Source organism: Urocitellus parryii, chromosome 3, assembly GCF_045843805.1.
Source record: "Urocitellus parryii isolate mUroPar1 chromosome 3, mUroPar1.hap1, whole genome shotgun sequence".
Lineage (NCBI taxonomy): Eukaryota > Metazoa > Chordata > Mammalia > Rodentia > Sciuridae > Urocitellus > Urocitellus parryii.
In genome coordinates, this window is record NC_135533.1 from 64,505,822 (window position 1) to 64,522,225 (window position 16,404).

A 16,404-nucleotide genomic window follows, 5' to 3' on the forward strand; every position below is an offset into this window, starting at 1 on the left:
GCCAAGTCAACAGGAATAAGCTGTTCCCAACCTTAACTGGTTCCAGGAATAAGCTGTTCCCAGCCTTAACTGGTTCCCAGCCTGACCTATGATCACAACTGGCAAGTGAAAGGTGGCTGTTTGAAGACTGTCAGGACCTTGCATCAGAAGTATTCAACAAAGGGAATCAATGCCCTCTATTCACAACCTGGGGCAGTGAAACTAGAACCTAGGTGAACTACCTGAATCTCTCACTTCAGTATCCCAGTGAGCAGCACTGCAGGCATACTTCTGTACCACAGAACAGCCACAGAAAATCCACAACCACAATTCCTGCACTTACAGAATCTTCACCACCACAAAAGGAATCCTGTAGAGAGGAGCCGGTACATGGGGACCCACAGCAACCATAGACACTCCAGAACCTGCATCCTAAACTCCTGCACACAATAGAAACAACCAAGGCACAACACTGCACCCTCCAGTCAGTCAGCAGCAGAACCCTGAGCTGACAAACCAGAACTGGCTGGTGGGAAGTCCATGGCAAATAGGGAATTGGCTCATGGGCCCCTGCAACTTGGAAGAGATCCACAGCCAAAGAATGATGGACATCTACTAAATGTCCAAATCCAAAGAAATCCAAACCAAGATTCAACAAGAATTTTTTTCACCTTGACATGGTTTACTATAAGTAAATCTAACATGAACTTTGATCACAAAAATAACTATTTAATCTGAATGATCATTGTTATACCAATAACCAATACCATTAGAATGTATTTCATCTAATGGTTTAAAGCATTGATTGGAATCAATCTTCCTATCTTTGTTTTCCTAGTTCTAGTTTATATTTGCTCTTCTTACCTCCTAACCATCCTCTTGCATTACCTGCTACTACCTCAAATAACCACCACCGATTTCTCCTTTCTACTTGGTGTAAACTATTCTTTTTATATATTTTCCCTCTCTCTTTCTTACTTTTTGTCTCTCTTTTTCCTTCTACTTTTTGCCCAATCTTTGTTCTACCCTGCTTTTAGCTCTCATTTAAGGTTACAATAATTTCACTCAATTTAAAACTAATTTTTGACCAATTGCAAAACTTTATTACAAATTTATACCTGAATTTGAGGAACTGTGGAGAACAAGAACATCAAGTTTTATTTCTCAGAAGATTGAACAGTTCAGAATCACTTAGTTCTGAAGTGATTACAGTAAATAGGGCTCAATAGCATCTCTTAAAATGGTGCTGATATTGGAATCAGCAGAAGTCAATCATTGAATTAAAATATCAATATCTGGATATTTGCACAACCTGGGGATTTTTTTCTGTGACTTTTAAAAATTTGTTCTTTTTAGAAATACCTGACAGTATAGTGTATTTTGACATATTATACATACATGGAGTATAACTTCCCATTTTTGTAGTTGAACATAATGTGAAGTTATGTTGGTTGTATATTCATAAATGAATATGTTCTTGTTTCCTTTGCTGTGAGGAAGCTTTTTAGTTTGACACCATCCCATTTATTAGGGAAGTTATGTCTGATTTATTCCATTGTCTTTCATTTCCAACACCCCCCCCATCCTTTCCTTTCATTCCTCTTGTCTAATCCAATAAACTTCTATTCCCCTACCCCCTATAGTATGTTCACATCCACATATCAGAGAGAACATTTGGCCTTTTGTTTTTTGTTTTTTGGGGGTGGTGGGTGGGTGGGGGGATTGGCTTATTTAATTTAGTATGAGAATCTCCAGATCCATCCATTTACCAGCAAATGCCACACTTTCATTCTTCTCTATGGCTGAGTAATATTCAAATGTGTATAGAGACCACATTTTCTTTATCCATTCATCTGATGAAGAGCACCTAGATTAGTTCCAGAACTTAACTATTATGAATTGAGCTGCTATAAACATTGATGTGGATACGACACTATAGCATGCTGATTTTAAGTCCTTTGGGTATAGACCAAGGAGTGGGATAGCTGGGTCAAATGGTGGTTCCATTCCAAGTTTTCTGAGGAATCTCCATACTGCTTTCCAGAGTGGTTGTACTAATTTGCAGTTGCACAAGCAATGTATGAGTATACCTTTTCCCCCACATCCTTGCCAACATTTATTGTTACTTCTATTCTTTTTTCTTTATAAAATTATTTATTTATTCTAATTTGTTATACATGATGGCAGAATACAATTCATTTCATATTATACATATAGAGCACAATATTTCAAATCACTGGTTGCACACAAAGTATTTTCACACCATTCTTGTTTTCATATATTAACTTAGGATAATGATGTCTAACTCATTCTACCATCATTCCTACCCCCTTACCCTCTCCCTTCCCCTCCTTCCCCTTTGCCCTATCTAAAGTTCCTCCATTCTTCTGATGCACCCCACCCCCCATTGCCATTATGAGTCAGCATCCTCATATCAAAGAAAACATTCAGCCTTTGGTTTTGAGGGATTGGCTTACTTCCCTTAGCATTATATTCTCCAACCCTTTTCATTTACCTGCAAATGCCATGATTTGATTCTGTTTCAATGCTGAGTAATGTCCCATTGTATATATAAACCAAAGTTTCCCTATCCATTCATCTACTGAAGGGCATTTGGTCTGGTTTAACCATTTAGCTATTGTGAATTGTGCTGTTATAAACGTTGATATGGCTATGTCCATGTAGTATGCTGTTTTTAAGTCCTTTGGATATAAACCAGTGGGATAGTTGGGTCAAATGGTAGTTCCATTCCAAGTTTTCCAAGGAATCTCCATACTGCTTTCCAGATTGGCTGCACCAATTTACAGTCCCACCATCAATGTATGAGTATACCCTTTCCCCCACATCCTTGTCAACATTTATGGTTACTTGTATTCTTGTTAATTGCCATTATGATTGGAGTGAGATGAAATCTCAGTGTAGTTTTAATTTGCATTTCTCTAATTGCTACAGATGCTGAATATTTTTTTCATTTATTTGTTGGTTGACTATATTTCTTTTTCTGTGAAGTATCTGTTCTGCTCCCTAGACCACTTATTGATTGGATTATTATTATCATTTTGTGTGTGTGTGTGTGTGTGTGTGTGTGTGTGTTAAGTTTTTTTGAGTTCTTTATATATCCTGGAGATTAATACTCTATCTGACGTGCAGGTGGCAAAGATTTTCTCCCATTCTGTAGGCTTTCTCTTTATGTTCTTATTTCCTTTGCTTGAAGATTTTTTAATTTGATTCCATCCCATTTATCGATTCCTGATTTTACTTCTTGTGCTTTAGGAATCTTTTTGAGGAATTTGGTTCCTAAACAACATGATGGAGAGTTGGGTCTACTTTTTCTACTGGTAGGTGCATGGTCTTTGGTATAATGCCTAGGTTCTTGATCCACTTTGAGTTATGTGTTCCAACCCAAGGATTTTAATATAATAAGCAGCTCACAAAGTAGTTCCTCAATTAAAAGAAGTGAAAACTATCTCAATAAATGGGTAGGCATACTAACAATATGAAAAAGCAAGGGAACAAACCAAACAAAACAGTCCATAATGCTTCAACAACTGACTCAATTGACACCACAGTGGAGAAAAATGTCAGAGAAAAAACATTTATGATTTATGGTGTAAAGTTTTAAAATCATTTCTTCTAGAGAAGTTTTAAAATAATCTCTTCTAGAGTTTTTAAAAGATGGATATATTATTGTTACCTATATCACCTACTATGCTATAGAACACCAGAACTACTTCTTCCTACCTAACTATAACTTAGGACCTATCAATCAACCTTCTCCCATGCCCCATGAACTCTCCTTGGCTTCTGATACCACCATTCTGTTCTAATAGTCTACAAGATTGAATTTTTAGATTCCATATGAGTGAGAATATGCACTATTTTGTCTTTATATGCAAGGCTTATTTCAATTAACAAAATAACTTCCAGTTCTATCCATGCTGTTACAAATGACAGGAAGTCATTCTTTTTTTGTAGTGAAATAGCATTGCATTAAGTTTATGTACCACGTTTTCTTTATTCATTCATCAGCTGATGGATACTTAGGTTATTTTCATTTGATGGCTGTTAAGAATACTGCTGCAATGAACATGGGAGTGCAGATGTCTCTTCAACATACTGATTTCATTTCCATTGGATATATACCCAGAAGTGGATTCCTGGATCATATGGTAGATTTTTAAAATTTTTTTGAGAAACCTCCTTAACATTTTCCATGATGACTGTAGTAATCTGCATTCCTGGTATAATGTGTAAGTGTTCCCTTTAATTTACATCCTTGCAAGCACTTGTTATCTTTATAGTCTTTTGATAATAGACATTATTCTTTTAAGGAATGTGTATTTAGATCTATTGCCTATTTTCTTATTCAGTTTATCTATTTAGTGGTTTCTTTTTCTTTGGCTATTGAAATTCTGAAACTCCTTATTTATTTTGGATATCAACCTTTTTTGTGAAATATACACATTACAAATATTTTCTCCCAGTCTGTAGGCTGTTTCTGCACTGTATGGATTATTCCCTTTGTTGTGCTGAAGCTTTTTGGTTTAACACCATCCCCCTTGATTCTGCTTTTGTGCTCTTGTCCAAAAGAATCCTTGTCTATTTCAATGTCCTTAAGCACTTCTGCTATTTTTTTCTAGTAGTTTCATAGTTTCAGGGCTTACAATTAAGTCTTTAGTTCATTTTGAGTTAATGTTTGTAATGGAGGGTGGAGTGTCTAAGGTCTAGCTTCTTTCTTCTGCATGTGCATATCCAATTTCCCAATACCATTTACTGAAAAGACTGACCTTTCTCCAAAGGATGTTCTTAACACTTGTGTTAAAAATCAGTTGGCTGTCGATGCATGGTCTTACTTCAAGGTTCTCTGTTCTATTCCATTGCTTTGTGTGTCTGTCTTTACACCAATAATACACTATTCTGTACTACAGCTTTGTGTAGGCGTTTAAAGTCAGGTAGTATAATGCCTCCTGCTCTGTTCTTTTTGCTTAAGTTGGTTTGCATACCTGGGATGTTTTGTGGTTCCATATAAATTTTAGAATTGTTATTTTTCGAGTTCTATAGAATCCTATTGGTAATTTGATAAAGATTGCACTGGATCTGTAAATTGCTTTGTGTAGTATGGATATTTTAATAACATTGTTTCTTCCAATCCAGAAGTATGGATGTCTTTTGATTTCTTTGTGTCCTCTTCAACCTCTTTCACCACTTTATAATTTTAAGTGTAGAGATCTTTTTATCTCTTTGGTTAATTTTATTCATAGATATTTTATTATATTTTGTAGCTGTGGTAAAAGGGATTGCTTTCTTGATTTCTATTTTAGATAACTGGCTATTGGCCTACAGCAATACAATTGGTTTTTGTAATTTGATTTTGTATCCTGAAATTTTGCAGAATTCATTAACTAGCTCTATTTTCGTGGAATTTGGAGGGTTTATGATATATAAAATGATGCCATCAGCAAGTAGTGAAAATTTAACTTTTTGTTTGCCAATTTGGATGTTCCTTGTTCCTTTATCTTGCCTCACTGCTCTGGCTAGGACTTTCAGCACTACTTTGAGTAAAAAGTGGTAAAAATGGGCATATTCTTGGCTTTCTTTTTACTTATTAATGTCTCTTTCTTTTAGTTTAAAGAACTTCCTTTAGCATTTCTTGTAGAACAAGGCTGGTGCAGAGATATTCTTTCAGCTTCTACTTATATGGGAAAATCTTTTATCTCTTCCTTATTTCTAAAGGATAACTTTGTTAAGTACTTTATTATTCATTGACAGGTTTTTGTTTGTTTTATTTTTTTCCCCTTCAGTGTTGTAAAAGTCTCATGCCACTTTCTCCTGTTCTGTAAGGTTTCTGAAAAGAATTCTGCTGTCAGTGAACTGATTCCCCACAATATGTTTCTTTTCTCTTTCAGCCTTCAGAATCTTCTTTATCATTCACCTTTGAGAGCTTGATTATAAAATGTGTTGGGTAGATTTGACTCCTTATTAAACTAAATAATAAGGTTGACTTATTATTTTTCCAGGTTTTTTTGTTTTTTAAATACACGACAGCAATGGAAAGCATTACAATTCTTACTACACATATAGGGCACAATTTTTCATATGTCTGTATATAAAGTATGTTCACGCCAATTTATGCCTTTATACATGTATTTTGTTGTGTTTTTTTGCATTACAATTCTTAATACACATTATATACAACAATTTTTCATGTCTCTGTTTGTATATAAAGTATGTTGACACCCAATTCAAGTCTTCATACATGTACTTTGTATAATGATGTCCATCACATTCCACCCTGATTTAATTTGTACTGGTTGCCTCTGACTTTCCTGTCCCTGGATATTTGTATCCTTCTCTAGGTTTTAAATGTTTTCTGTTATTATTTCTTTGAATAAGATTTATAACCTTTGACCTAATTCTTCTCAGTCCCCAATAACCTGGATATTTGCTCTGTTGATGCTGTCTCAGTGTTCCCATTGGCTTTCTTCATTCTTTTTTCTTCTCCAACTGTGTATGTTGAAGCTCACCATTTCTTTCTTGTTTGATCTGTCCAGTTGATGACTTCTACTGTTTTTAATTTTTCAGAATTTTTTTTAGCTTAAGAACTTTTTGAGTGAGTTTTTAAATTGCTTTCATTGACTTGTTAAGTTTCTCTTTCATAGTATTGAAATGTTTTTCTGTGTTCTCTTCAGGTTCACTCAATTTCTTTAAAACCATTGTTTTAAATTCTGAGTTCTTCTATATTGATCACTACCTGATCATTTTCTGGCACCTTATTTCGAGCATCAGGTGAGTCATGATTTCCTAAAACCTCCTGATGCTCCTTTATGCATAATATCATCTGCATTGAAAATTTGAATATTTATTCCAATCTTCCTCATCTGGCTTTGTTGGTGCCTTTCTTTCTAGACATTCTAAGCAGACTGCTTCTTTTCTCTGAGTGTATACTCACTTCTACTCTTTCAGCATTCAATCACATTAGGTCCAGATTTGCCAGAAGTCTGCTATTATTTGTGTTATCACTGTTTCAGTACTAGGGAAAAATACAAGCCCAGGTTTGTCTAAAATAGGCTTTTGACTTATCATTCATAAAGAAATAGGAGAGTACCTAGAAAGAGTGATCTCTTTCTACAGTCTTCCCCTAGGGTCAGAGTAGGACCAGATACCTCACTCAGTTACTGACCTATGGTCACACATTGTAGGATTCTGCCCAACTGTTGGCAGAGTCACTGTGGATGAACCACCCCTCTGACTATCAATGCTGCCAAGCTGTGTTATACTCTAATGTCATCTCCTTCCAAGCCCATGGTCCAAACTACAATGAACTGTCTATTGCTGAAGTGGACGTGTAGTCCTTCACTGCTGCAACCAACCACAAGTGATGCTAACTAGAAGACCAATAAACTAAGGCCACATGTCTTCTTCTGGCACTGGAACTGTACCAAATGGTCTGTTCACAGGCAGGCCAGGGGATTGGGGCTGTTAGAGTTGGCTCTGTGTTAGGTCCCATGAGCCTAACCCTAAGTTCCAGGACAAATTTTTATGCTTACAACCCTGTCCCACCTCCAGCAAATGGGATCTTGCACCACGCTTGCTGCTTGAGATTGGGGTAGTGCTCATGAAGGCAGATCCTTGGGGACCTAGGCTGACACTGAGTTGCCTGTGTGCCTAGGCTCACAGATGTAAGGACTTGAATAGTCTGATGAATGTACTGAGGTCACACCATAACTGGCTATGAAGCAGGCCCAATCTTAAGTCTCTTCCACTGGTTTTCAGGTCTTTGCTTGGTCTTAGAGTAGATCTAGAGTCCCATCCATTATCAGTGGACTTGCAAAAGCTGTCCTGGGGAGGTCTGGAGATGTCCCTTGGCTTCCTAGGCTGGCACTAAAGCTGGGTTATACCTGAATCTCAAAGCTGCAGGGGCTGAAAGTCTATGAAGGAGGGTGGGGGTGTCCTGAGCCCTTTCCCAGCCTGGAACTGATAGAGCCAAAACTCTGGTCTTTCCCACCAGTGCTCAGGTCTCTGCTGCATGTCTGGGAGGCAAAGACCTACACACCAGTAGGAGAGACTAAAGATTGGGCCTGCTTCATAGCCAGTTATGGTGTGATCTCAGTACATTCATCAGACTTAAGTCCTTACAGCTGTGAAACAAGGTGCAACCCAGTGTCAGCCGAGGTCGCCAAGGATCTAGCACTACTCTAACCTCAAGCAGCAATGTGTGAACTCGGGCCTGTCTTTAGGGGTTGGGGGTGGCTTTCAGGCTGCTCCCACTCCGCTCAGAAAGGTTAGAGGAGGAATGGGGGAGGCTGTTCGTCCCTGCCATCATCAGTTCCAGGGGCTCAGTACCTATCTGGTAGTTGGGGTCCTGGGTCTCTTCCCATCACCAGGTTCACCATGGGGGCCGGGGCGGTGTCTGGTACCGGGTTAAGGGTCTAAGACTGGACAGAATTCTCACCACACCAAGTGCGGAGGCAGCTCTTTGACCCTGGGCCGCTGCCTTGTAGGAGGGGCGACTCCCTTTCCTACCTTCTTCTTGTGACTTTTCGTTTTATTATTCCAAATGCAGGCAGTGTAGTCTCTCACCTGATTTCCTTAGTGCTTGTCAAAGTACTCTGGCGAGGAACAGATCTGGTGAAAGGGATCCCGGGGCTCTCTCCTAGCTGCTGTCTCGCTCTGCCTCCCTCAAGGGCTGGGCCTGTAAGAGCGCATGCCCAACAGGTGCAGGGAGGCTGGGAGGAGCCCTGCATGTGATCTCCAGTGCAGCAAGCAGCAGAAAGAGGAAGTTGTACGCTTTTGTTCCCTTTGGATGATAGGGGGGAAAAATGCATCTAAAGAGGTCTTGCAATGAGTTCATCAAATACTATACTAATTGAGTTAGGGCTGTAAGGATAAGCGAATGAAAGTTTGAAATATGAACACATCCAAGGGGTTCGGATACTATCAAATTCTCCTTTCAAAATATTGTAACTACTTAACAATTAAATTTGTTTCAAAAACAAAACTCTCAAAGAGCGTTTCATTTAATACTAAACCTCATTTAAATAGTCCCCCCATGGTATTAGGAAAATATCAGAGAAGAACAATTCAGAAACATTGAAACAGAACTTGAAGCTTCCAAAAACTCATCAATATTGTAATAGTTGGCATTTTTAAAGCATTCATTTTCCGGGTCTCTTGAAGGTTGGAAGCTTTGATGAAGTTTTGAAAATAATTTCTGGCTGTTGGACCTGGAAACATGGTGTGTCATATAAATAAGTCCAACTGCTGTAAAGTAATGAGATTAATGGACTTTTTTCCCCCTTAGGAAAGAAAATTGACTTCTTTTCTAAATTCTTTAAAAAATTGTTTTTCAGGAATTGTATGTTTACATTTAGATTCAACATATGAAATGAGTTCAATTGGCAGAAACATGAAATACTCTTCAAACAACATTCAAATGTTTGGTACATATTTATTTCTTTTTCATCTAAGTTGAACCAAATAGAAATTGGATGTAATGGTACAAATTCTGTAGAGTGGCAGATCCATGTTATACTCAAAGAGACACATTGCCAATGGTTTCTGCAGCTTCCACCAGGTGATTGAAAGTCTCATGGTTTATAATCAGTGAAAAGAAATAAAATGGTACATGCTGTTATGGACCCTACCAAGAAAACAAAAGAGATACCATAGAGACAAAAATATCCCAATACAGTGCTCCAGCTTACAACTAAGCCACTTAAACACAAACAGAACATGTTCAATTTATAATGAAAGCCAATATATAAAGCTATACTTTTAATGAAATAAAATAAAACAAACATACCAGTTTAAATAACACTGTTACAACCAAAAGCCTGTTCATGGGATATCTATTATTTATATTTAATTAGAATGTTGCAAAATAAGTACTTCTTTTAAAATCTAACTCATTGTGATATTTTTTGCTACAGGGAAAACAATATAAGTACTCCATATTATTAACCTAAGCGTGGCACTTTTTCCTGATATCCCAAATACAATATTAAGTACTTTTCTTAATATATTTTACAGGCTAAAGATGTCACAACACAATTCATTTTTTAAGGACAATGGCTGCTGTGTTTGTTTCATGCCTAACACTAATGCTCAAAATGATTTATTGTACTGTACAAATTTACAAATATTTATACTATTAAGACACACAAAACCCTACACCTGATAGCAAATATTAAACAGTCAGCAAGAACATCCTAATCAGTTAACTAATTTTGGAAAGGAAAAAAAATTCTCTAGTGTGTGTGTGTCTATATGCTTATAGACACATATTTGGAATTGTTTCTTACTAAATAGCCAAAAACTTTCTGTTTCCCTTTTTCTATTCTTTTTAGTGTTTATTTCTATTTTCAATACCTGGTTCTCCAAATTGATAGGCTTACACTGAAATATCCAGTAATTAATACAAAAGAAAATATGGCAATATAGAATGTTAGACATGGAAGAGATCTCCTAAGTAAATGACGTTAAATCCCTTTAAATTGTAATCCTGAAAAATCTGATCCCTAGCTCAGTGGGTGACATTGTGCTGAGAGAGGAGACACCTTGACATTGTGTGGAGAAGGAGAATGTGGAGACTCCTTCTCTTTGCATGTCCTCTCCTGGAATAGAAAGGGGGTGAAGAAGCAGGAAATCAACTACATGGAGGTGCCCTTTGGAACAAGGATGGATGGCTGTTGAGTCCTTATCAGCTATGTGTTCCTAGAGATGAGGAGTTTTCTTCACCAAGGTTGTGTCCGAGTGGGTGAAAGTGAATCCTTAGCTCCTCCAAGTCTTGCAATTGCCCAAGTATGTACCCTTCCTGAATTCCAGGAAGAGGAACCTCTGACTTGTTTATAATTTTCCAAGTCTGAGCATTTCTCAAAGGAGAATCTGAATTTTCACTCTAATCCCAAACAGAACAAAGACTATAAACACATTTTGTAGTAGGTTTCAGATTCTCAAGAAAGACAGAGCAACATAGATTGTTGGTTTGTATTTTATATTTATCTTAAAGTATGTGAGGTTTGAGTATGTGTAGGTGCAGGGGACAAAGGAGGAGAGAGATTAAGGAAATTAATGCTGTGGGACATGGGATGTAATCTTGGAAACTGCCTGTTCAGTCACTTCCTCTTTCCCAGTTCTCAAGCTACTGCCATCAGTGGGTATGTGGCAAGATACATGATGCCTGAAAAAAAAAATATATATATATATATATTACATATATATGTATATATAATTTTATATAAATTTTTATATATGTATATATATATATATATATATATATATATATATATATACATATATAATTTAATGCCCTACCTAAATTTAGACCTGAACCCTCAAAATTGTCTTACAAGATTTATTTCAAGTTAGTATTTTCACAAGCTATCTTTGGGTTGGATTTCTTTTCCCAGAATCACTTAAACATTTCACATAAAATGTTTATTTTCTGGTTAAGAGTCATCTCATTTTAGCAAACATCTTGCCTGTGCATTTAATGTTAGCAACTTAGTGAGATCATGTCTCAAAATTTTAAAAGACAAGTAAAAAAGGGCTGGGGATATAGCTCAGTGGTAAAGAATTCCAGGGTTCAATCCTTGGTATAAAACAAAACAAAACAAAAAACCCACAAAACCTCATGTTATACAAAAAGCATTTTATCAGCTTTATTATTTCAGTTGCCAAATATTTAATTTACAGGTGACATCATCATTATCACCATGAATTGATTGTGTGTGTGTATTAAGATTAAAATAACTACTAATGTCATGTCCACCTTACTTGTTTTTTAAAGAAAAAAATCAGATATAGGACAAAATCCTGCTTTTCCATCTCATTTGTTAATGGGAGAAGTTTTTCAATAAACTGCTCTAATGAAAATACCATTCTTGCTTTTCTGCTCTCTATGAGTATTTCAGACACAAACTTTGCCAAGGAACATGTGATCTGTGTTTATGGTTCTGTTTCTACAAATTAGGTAAGGTTTTATTGAAATACTGTTTTTCAATAGCAGCTTTCCATACAAGATGTTTTCAGTTATGGTTGATGGGTAGCAATGTCCTCCAGTGGATTTGTAGGTAAATAGCAAGTGGATTTTTCAGATGTTAGTTTTCCATATATTTGCATTTAGTGCTTTTGGAACTTGGAGGCTTATCTGAATGAACTTTTAAAATTTCCTTGAAATATGTACCTATTAATTAATTTTAGAATAAAACCATAAGCCATTACAAGTAATCAACACTAACTTCTTAATTATATAGTCTATAACTTTGAAAATTAAAATAAGTATTATTTATTTTTTAAATAAATGTTCATGATTGTTTTTATGTGCAATCCACTTCCTTTTACTTTTTATTTAAATAAAACATTTCATAAAATTCCTATTTTTAAGAAGAAACTGCTAGATATTTAAAGTGAGAAAAGGAAAGACTTTAAGAAATAAATATTCTCCTAAATGCAAAACTTTGGCAATATTTATAAGACAAAGGTAAAAATGCTCTGAAGATCTCAGTAGATAAAGGAACTCATGAAATAATTTTCTTGTTTTTTATAAAATAGAAAGTTTTGATATCTAAGAGCAAAATGCTTTAATTTTTTTTCACAAATAAAACATCATATTTCCAGAATATCTTTTAGATCAGGGAAGATTCTTTTGAAAGCTTCAAAGTTTAAGTTTAAAAAGAACTTTAGTAATGTTGTATTTAAATTTCTTATATTACCTCTATCCTCAAGCATGACATAAATATTATTATTGTTTTATTTCAGTTAGTCATTATAATCTGCTTTCATGTCTCTTTCCTAGACTGACAGGAGAAAAAGAAATGTTACGAGAATATACCACAAGAGGGCAGCAAAAATCTTTTATTTTTTCTAATCCCTTTGGTCTTTGTTACATTTCTGAGAAGTAGTCTTACCTTCCTTCTTTTCACATTGAAGTAAAATTTAAAGGGTTGATTTTCTTTATAAAAAAGAAATACTTTTAATATGGTCTTGTAAATTTTTTATGAAGGACACAGCCTCAAAGTGACATTTTTCTTTTATGATTTACAGCAATGACAACATACCTGCTACATAAAACTTATGGCTTAGACGACATTAATACAATAATTCTTAAAAACTACAGAAATTCACACGAGTGTTAAAATATATGATAGCTGGATATTCTACATCATTGTAGAAAGGAAACATTTTGAAAGATTAAAATGTTTACTTTTATATTTCCCATGCTTATGACATTCTCTAGATTTTCTTCAAAATTCTAATAATTTTAAGTCTTCCAAGGGTAAAATAAAATCATAACTTCCATGGAAAAGTGGCTCAAACTCAAAACTACAGTTGTGATCATTTTCTGATAAATATAATGTGAAGCCATTAAGCAATGCACTTCTTTTTAAAAATTAGTTACATTTATGAGAGGTTTATCCAGTCAAATGAGTATGTAGAATAATTTATCACAACACCTTTATAGTCATTTCTGTACTACAGAAAACTTAAGTAATGGAAAGAAGGTGAATTCTCTCTCTCTCTCTCTGTCTCTCTCTCTGTCTCTCTCTCTGTCTCTCTCTCTCTCTCTCTCTTCTAAATATAAATTCTTCAAAAACCAGCAGGTGGTCCCACCCCATCAGGAGTCCAGCGTGTGCCTGGGCAGGCGATAGTGCTCAGATTTGGAACGGAGCTTCTTTTCCTGTGGGTTGGCATACTTCCATTTGGAGGGTGACATTTTATGTTTTTTCCTCTTCTTATCAGTACACCAGACCTTTTCACAGTATTCTTCTACTCTCTGGAAGTTGCTGTAACCAATCAGCTGCAAGAATTCCTTGTACCATGGTTTCGTTCCCTGTGGGATACTGCTTTGGGCAGGACAGGGCATCCTGTGAGGCCCATCCTCCTCATAGTCTTTATTAAACATTTCCTCCACTCTCTCCTCTTCCACCACCTCCAGGGTTATTTTACGGACAGTATGAACAAAACTGTGCTCTACTGTCTGGCAAAAATAGATCCCGGCATCTGATTTGCGTACCCTGAGGAAGAGTAAACCCATCTCCATCTTAACCACTCTGTCATCTGTCTTCACCTGCAAGAAAAAGAATGTAAATGGCACTTGAGTATTATGCTGTAGGAAGAACAACAACCTATCACCCTTTCCACTACCTATCTGGAGTTTTTCCTCTTCATTACCATACCATGAAATTTAAAAAGCCATATATGGCTTTTTAAATTTCATGGTATGGCAATATATATATATATATATATATATATATATATATATATATATATATATAAATGATATGTGTGTGTGTATTCACATACACACACACTCTAAATAATTAAATCACGTGGGGATGTGGAAGGATGTATCCTGAACTTATTGCACTGGACGCCACTTTATATCGGTGATCTTGAGGTCATCTCATATCAATAGATTAAAGAGCAAAGAGAGAGAGCTTTCTTCCTAATTAATTCAATCGATAGAAAAGCAATCCATTTCAGTATAGCACTGTAATGAGAGTGAAATACAGACACCTCACATTTATTTTTTAACATCTGTTTTTCAACAAATACTGCAAATAACACTTGAATAGACAAAGCAAATAACAGGGATTCTTATGCCATCCAGACCATAATAATAACAAATGGTTCCAAAGGATCTCTGTTTAAAGTCCTGGGTTTCTTTCATTGAGTATCCTTGGAGAAGAGGGAGGGAGGGAGGGAGGGAGGGAAGGAAGGAAGGAAGGAAGGAAGGAAGGAAGGAAGGAAGGAAGGAAGGAAGGAAGGAAGGAAGGCCAGCCCAGCCCCATCAATGAATTCAATGAGCATTCATAACATTTCTACAAGGACGCCCATTAACAGGAATTAAAGAACAAACAAATGAAATCCAGATTCTACTGTAAAGGACCCTACAGTTTAATAAACATTGTTTTAAGACACATTTAGGGCTCAAATATTTCTTTTTTATATTTTTGATATAATAAATTATGAATGTCATTTCTATAAATAAATAGTTATAATTCAGAATAAGAACAGCATAATAAGACCTTCAAGGAACAGCTCATATTTTGTCACCAATAATTGTACTACTGAATATATAATTTTATACTAGGCAGAGCTAGATTCAAATATTGGTACCACCACTTATTAAGTTTTTGATCCAAGCTATTTATGTATATTTTCTTCTAAGCTATTCTAGTAACTTGAAAGATTCTGTGAAGGTTAAGTAAACTAACACATGTGAGGATGATTTGCGCACTATTATCCATGGTTACCTCTACGTTTTCTATATACATTTTTTCTAGCTAAAGCAAAACTTAAATGTGCTTTGTTGCCTCAATCTTATATAATGATGGAAAATTCACAGTATACTTGGCAGTCTTCCTCTTTAAGAATACAAAAATAAAAGCAGTATTCACCTTTGTCAATATAAAAGGAGTTGTAGAGGCAACAACTACAATCACTTGGCAGTAAAGACCACTAATGATGGTTTGATCTAGTGGTAGATCCTGGCAGAACTGCCAGCCTTGATCAGAACTACATAGCTGAAGGTTGCAGTGTGATTACCCAGATGTGAAAAGTGCTCGTTTATAATTGTGTAAAATAGCTTTCATAGTATGGTAATAAATTGTACTGCTAGAGACATTAACTCAAGAACTTCTCCAAGGAGGAACAGGCTAACCCACACAAAACCATTTTCAGTCTGTCCTACTGAACAGGTTGGCTGATATTACTCTCAGCACCTGCTCAGGTCAACAAACTCTTAAGTGAACCTTGTCACAATGCTCATTGTCACCACACCTCCAGACCAGGCCTTTCTGCAGCTCTCTTCCACTACGGACCATCTCTATAAATTCACCATAGGTTCTGTTGCAACCAGTGACCACAACCTGACACTGATCATGCTCACTCTAAAACACAGTTTTCAAATTTGTGAATGCATTTGATATGGATGGACCTGACCCCTTGAACGCCTTTTTTGTGTGCCTGTGTTAGATGTGCTATTACACTGTTCTGGCTCTCTATTGTATTCCTTCTTGGTTTATGCTGAAGATTTCCCATTCCTTGATGGTACAATTCTCCAGTCTTCACCGATCTCAAGTTTTATTTCCGTCCTCTAGACAATACCTCTATTTCATTGCTTTCACTATCTTCCCTAAGATGGTGAATCTTACATATAGATCAGCTCTTGTTTTTTGTTTCTATTAATTAGAAAAAACAAACAAACAAAGAAGACTTAAATGATCCTTTACTACCTATAATTGGATGTTTTTCCATTTAGTCTGCCCCTCTCTACTTTCTAATTCCCAGAGGTCTGAAATGGGACCCCTATCCCCAACTGCTGATCATTTGTACTTCTCTCTCCCTATGTCCTCAAATCCAACTCATTACAGTTCTTATTAACATTTCTTCTCTGGTGACCCTGGAAAACACCCTTTCTTC

At 36.0% G+C, this 16,404-nt stretch overlaps 1 protein-coding gene across 1 annotated transcript in view; it reads right to left on the reverse strand.

Moving 5' to 3' along the window:
- Nucleotides 1–13,594: 13,594 nt before the first annotated feature.
- Sema3e (semaphorin 3E) overlaps nucleotides 13,595–16,404 on the reverse strand; it is a 107,659-nt gene continuing 104,849 nt past the window's right edge. Inside the window, exon 16 of the mRNA XM_026384977.2 lies at nucleotides 13,595–14,047. Coding sequence (XP_026240762.2) covers nucleotides 13,595–14,047 — 453 coding nt within the window. The remainder of the gene's footprint in view (nucleotides 14,048–16,404) is intronic.